Source organism: Morone saxatilis, unplaced genomic scaffold (genome assembly GCF_004916995.1).
Source record: "Morone saxatilis isolate NCDOM2014 unplaced genomic scaffold, NCSU_SB_2.0 Contig14, whole genome shotgun sequence".
Taxonomy (NCBI): Eukaryota; Metazoa; Chordata; class Actinopteri; family Moronidae; genus Morone; species Morone saxatilis.
The window spans coordinates 11,481,356-11,487,355 of record NW_023339696.1 but is presented as its reverse complement, the minus strand read 5'-3'; the positions used below and the strand labels follow the sequence as shown (position 1 = coordinate 11,487,355).

At 39.7% G+C, this 6,000-nt stretch overlaps 1 protein-coding gene across 2 annotated transcripts in view; it reads right to left on the bottom strand.

Moving 5' to 3' along the window:
- si:ch73-374l24.1 (protein kinase C alpha type) overlaps positions 1-6,000 on the bottom strand; it is a 94,139-nt gene continuing 88,139 nt past the window's right edge. Inside the window, exons 16-18 of one of the 2 annotated variants that reach the window (XM_035655819.1) lie at positions 5,202-5,309; positions 4,209-4,349; positions 1-1,728 (exon numbers count right to left, since the gene is read on the bottom strand). In XM_035655819.1, coding sequence (XP_035511712.1) covers positions 1,564-1,728; positions 4,209-4,349; positions 5,202-5,309 — 414 coding nt within the window. In that variant the 3' untranslated portion in view covers positions 1-1,563. The remainder of the gene's footprint in view (positions 1,729-4,208; positions 4,350-5,201; positions 5,310-6,000) is intronic. The other variant, XM_035655820.1, reaches the window with a different exon arrangement.

Sequence of the window (6,000 nt, the reverse complement as noted above, 5' to 3'; positions counted from 1 at the left end):
TCTCATGCTTAAATCAGGCCTCGCCTCAGGCATGCACACAATATACGCAAGAAACAAGGGCTCTGAAATCCTGACACCGTTACTTGGTTTTGAATTACAGAAGTAGTCAGCCCTGAGACGACCAAGGCAAGAGGGGATTAACCGTTTCACGCACAGTAGGCGCTGCATATTATTCCTTGACACTGAATAGTAGAAAACAATGGATAAATAGTGGAAATACATATAACAAGGTTTTGCTGATACCAAAGCTACCAAAGATTCAGCCAAACGTCTTGTACTCTTCTTAGGGGTAATCTAAACAGAAACGTTCAAACTGTCTACGGTAGTAAAAGCACATTCAGTTCATAGTATAAAATCTGCAAGTAACTTCTCTTTTTGAAACATATCTTTGAAACATATTTACAAGAAAAAAAAAGGAGAAAAAAAATCATTGACATACAATAGAGGGTTTAGACATCTCTCCTGGACATAAAGTTAAGCTAGAACATAAAACAAGAACAAAAACTTTTTTCCCTTACCAATTAGAAACTTCTCTTCAGAATAAGACTCTTCAAAACATACAACAATTATATATTAACGTAGTTTATATCATAATACTAAACTTTACAATGATACCAGACGTGTACTGCATCCTAGAGTCTACTGCTCATACAGAGTCAGAAAATAAGCATGCAACAGAGATCTGCTTTGTGCATATGGAAATAGCATCGTTACACTTTAGAACACTGTCTCTTTTGAATCCACAGTTTTCTGACCCTATATACTGAACTCATCCTGCATTCACCCACCAGAGGCAACACCCACTGCATTGAAAAAGGCCTAGACAGGTTGTAACTGTAAGCATAATGTGCTTCTGTTTCTCTATGTTGAGTTAGATATAGTATAGTTCCACGTCCTACAAAACAACAGATATAAACGGTCCCTGTTTAAGGGGTTTTAGTGTGTTGACAGTGTTCGGAAAGCCAGAGGGGCAAAAGATTACAAGGACTTTAAGAATAGAAATGTTTTTATCCACTTCTACTTTGGCACTCATGTAACAGTATACTACCTCTTTTAATTTTAATTTTTTTTTTTTAGTATATAAATATAAAATACACGTGTAGCGGTTCAGAAGTAGATAAAGCCGAGAGAAAAATATGTTCCGTTCTTGTCGTGCATTGCAGCTTGTTGCGTAGTAAGACGGGGCAACATGAGTGGGATGAGAAGGAGAACATCTTGCATCTTTAATACCTAATGAGATAGTAACCGATTCACATTCATACACAAGAAAAAGGCGGCAGGTTTAGAGAAAAAAACACAGATACAGAATAAAGAACATAGAGAGATGTTTGGGGAAATTATGCAAAAGTATCAGTGCCATGTACTTTCTTCTCGGCCCACAAACAACACTTGGCGCCACTCTCCTCAGTCATTTCTGTACACAGATATTGATAACTAGTAGACAGAATACTGTAGAGGATGATATCTTGAGTCTTTTGACAGCGGGACGTTTGTGGGAGTTTGGAAGGATCCTGTATTCAGCGACAGTCCATGCTTTTGTGGTTTTTTTCCCCTGCTCTCTCCTCATACCACGCTGTGCAGGGATGGATGGATGAACTGAGGGTTTATGTAGGAGAAGCCTGCGAACTCGCTCTGGTCGATGTTGGCGATGACCAGCTGGTCGGGAGGGGTCAGCACAGGTTGCGTACGTGTGAAAAACTTGTCGAAGTTTTCTGCTCCTTTGCCACACTGAAAGAGATTTTTTTTTTGTAAATAGATAAATCGTTATTTTGATCTCTGGGCTGTAAAAGATGGCAAAAAAGGTTTGGTTAGATGTAACACGATGCTGAACTTATGATTAAAAGGCTTCTTTCCTCATGGGTCTTTTATTATAAAGCTTCCCAACAGTCCCAGAGGGAAGGTGGTGCACGGAAATGTCGAAGGCTGATGTGTAGCCGGGCATAAGTTGTAATTAGATTAGGAGCTAACCCTAAGCTTCCACATTGGAGGTCATCAGCATCAGTGTGCAGCTCTGCCTGAGGCAGTCATGTGTCTCAAGCAGCTGAATATATATGGATATTAATGTGTATCATGCACGAGAGCAGCGCAGTCACAACACTTTCACCACGAAAATGAGACAGAATGAGTAATGCACAACGCAAAACAAATCTGGAGTTTACAGAGAATTCAGCGTTCGCTATTTGCGACACATTTTCCCAGGAGACATATCAGCATGTCGGGCTTCTTGAACGGCACTGTGATATTACACAAGCCAAGCCATAAAGCCTCAGATGGATCTTTTGTTTGCCAGTCCCTTCAGACCAAATAATGACGCAGAGTATGAGCTCATAACGGTGATACACTACACAAAGCCCCCCTGAATGGATGGATCCGCTTTTAGACATTTTTGTCCTCCCCCCTATGTGAGTGGAGACTGATACATCCGCTGTGTAACCCAGCATTTATTGTGGCCCTTGTGTGGAAGTAAAGGGAACTCTGCTCTTAGAGAGCTATTTTTAATCCTTGGTGGCAGCGCTTGTGTTGCTTCGGGCGCTATGGGCAGCGAGGGGATGGAGGATGCAGGGGTCCACAAACAGAAAAGGAGTGTTTTGTAGTGACAGGAGGAGGTTTAGGTGTCGGGAGGGGGGACATGTGTCAGTGGCAGCGGGGCTGGTGGCTGCAGCTGGGATCCAGCCTCAAGCTCAGCTGGGTGCATATAAGCCATTGCACTGGGTGAGGATGAATGGGAACACAGACATAAAACATCTACTCATTCATGCATGCACACTTAAAGACTCTCAGAGGAAGTATTTCAGTTTTTCAACAGTGATTCATTCAAGAATGACAAAGAGTTTCTGGTGATTTGCTGTTTTTAGCACCGTACTCTGCATACAGGAACGGTGCGTGAGGGAAATAAAACACACTACTGGATGGTTTATGGTCATTATTTTTACGTCATCATCCATCATCTCTTTCTGTGTCTGGAAATATCCTCATGTTTTATATATATATATAGAGATATATGCCATGTCTACCTCTTGGCTGAGGTAGAGACGTTGGTAAAGACAAACTGAGCTAACGGTTAATAAACAAACTATCGAATAAATTAAAATGTTATGAGCCCTGCCTTGTCATCTAAATTCTTGTTATCACAGCATCAGCATGAATACATTGCCAGTCAGTCGCTTTTATAAAGCTTAAAAATGGTAATGGCTGAAAGGACCTTACGGTGTGTGTGTGTCTGTGTGGCCAGATTTAATTCATGAAAGAAATGCCATAAGCACTAGAAAACATCACAACATGAATAACAACAGTGCTCTTTTGAATAAACAATATAGTTTTTGGTTGCTGTAATCATTCCTTCCTCTTGACACTGAAGACATTGTTTTGTAAAATAATTTTAAAGGGGAGCTATTATGCTCATTTCCAGTTATATTATTCTTAGACTGATACTCCACTAGAGTAGCTTTGCATGATTCACTCTTCAAAAACATCCTCATCAGTCTTGTATTGGCCCTTCATGCAGCCCCTCAGTTCATCCTCTGTCTGAAACAAGACGTGGAGAGCACCACTTTGTCCTTGCTAGTGTGCGTTTGACAGCACAACAGCTTCAGTAACTTAGCTTGGGCAATAACAATATTGGGCTCTGAATGTAAGTAATTTACTTTTTATCGGACCACAAATGAGACAAGAATTAGGTTGGTGTGTCTGTGTGTGACCTTTACTGTACAAAATCACTTCTATAATTTTATTCACTGATTTCAGTGAAACTGGATAATATTTTAGTATAGAAAAGTATAGTAGTAGAATAGAAAGAAGGAATAATTACAGTGACCTATCCTTTAAAATTTGTGGATGGAAATAGACTCATTAAAGTTTGCAAAAGTGACACACAATAAGATGCATCGGACTAAAGTTTAGGCCCGTTAGTGTGTAATGGTAGCATTTATTTAGGAAATGTTGCCAATCAATTAGTATTCTTAAAGGCAATATTAGGTTGTAATTTGCTGGATTAGCCAATTCCTGTATGGATATTTTATCCATAAATAGTCTCTCGACTGATTTTAAATGTATAATATTATAGCATATATTAATATAATATCTCATAAACCATGATAGAGGATGTCTGACTGGTCATTTCATGTTATCTAACTTTTGAAGCCCAGCTATAGATACAATATACAAATATATTGATAAGTACACAATATCTCTCACACACACACACTCACCACTTTGGGTTTAAATGGCGGCTGGATCTCTCTGTTTGCCAGGCGTTCCCAGTCGATGCGTCTGAAGAAGGCCTGCTCCCTGATGTCCCTCTCCCCCTCTGGGCCACAGCCAAGACGCTTCGACGGGTGCTTGGTCATCAGCTGGTGACAAACAGAAGAGGAGGGATTAATAGATGTGACAGAGGCATTTAGCTGCTCGGGGGAAAGAAAAGGTAAAAATAGTGAAGTAGGGAGGGATGAGAAGAGATGAAGAAACTATCTCTGAAGCAAGCTTATATACATATCAACGATCCACTTTTTTTAATCTTTGCTTCTTATTACACGTCAGTGACATTATGCAGAGCCAGACTGACACTCACACTGTTTTCACTTATCTAGTTTTAAAATAGTTGCAGGAAATTACGTTGCCTTTTCATGGCCCCGTTTCTGATTCAACAGCCACTTTTAATTTCGACCATGAATCATTTTTGCAAATGAGATGTGAAGCAAACAATAAGAGGCATCAGGATTATCTCTTTTGTCAGCAGCTCTGGGATGATGAATGATATTTTTTGTGGCGGCATGCAGCTACAGGGTGTAATATCATATTAAATGAAGGTGGGGTGTGTTATTAAAAGACTTATCGGACTGTGCCTGAATCTTAATTCAATCTTCTCTGGTGTGTAAATTGACTCTGAAAACTCATTTCCTTGTTGGTAAATAATCATTACCATTACAGTCATGATGCCACTTCATTGTGACAGTGTCACAAAAGTGATGCCCAGGTATGAGACGAACAGGTGTTGCTAAATAAAGGAGCATTTTTGAAAGCCGTGGAAATGTGTGACTCAGCTGTGTCTGAAAAAAACTCAAAAAATTACATAGAAATTTAAAGCCTCCAAATGATTACCAGTGGTTTCAGCAACATTTTTAATGACCAAAAAACTGCCATATATCTTGCACACACATATATTTTCACATGTGTGTGCAAGTATTCCTTTAAACAGTACTTACTCCCTTGCAGATGGACACAGCTTCTTTAGACATGGACTTGGGGTAGGACACGTTGTGCTCCATGATGGACTGGAAGAGCTCGTCTTCATCCTCTCCATCAAATGGTGGCTGAACAGGAAGACAAACACAGTGTCACAGGTTCACAGTTCATATAAAATTTGGGTGTGACGACAATCTTACAGCTTGAGCGTTGTTCTGTGAAACCTGTCAACATACTGAGGTGACAAAGCCAGCAAGGTGAGCTGAGCAGCTGTTGGTGTCACATCTGTATGTTGAAACACTGTCTCATACTATTTTAATTAGTGGTGCTATGTTGTTCATGGGTGGGTAAAAGTATGTTACTTTGACAACACAAAAAAGGGATTTGGATGGATCAGTCATTCGCGATCCAACTTTAGTAAGAAAAATATCTTCAGCTGAACTGTTGCCTGGAAACTGGAAACCTTAAAATGTACTTTTCTCTTTCTGTAAGTGTCTCAGCATTTCACTGTTCAGTCCAGATAACTTTTTATTGTGGTTTCTTGTGCCAAGGACACATATCGTCCACAGTTTGTCACAGTTTGTCCTCACTGAAGCTGCTCATAAGCAAGTGTCAAACTAAAATGCTGCTTTTCTTTGTGTAGTAAATTAATCATGTAAATTTGGGTTTTTTTCACCTTTCAGGACCTTGAAAGTTGATTTAAAAACAAAGTTCCCTGTGTTATTATACTATCCATTAGTATTGTTGTAATATTGCTAAGGCGGGGTATAAAACGCTCTTTTCGGGGGGTTTATACAAACTACTAATCATACCAGTTTT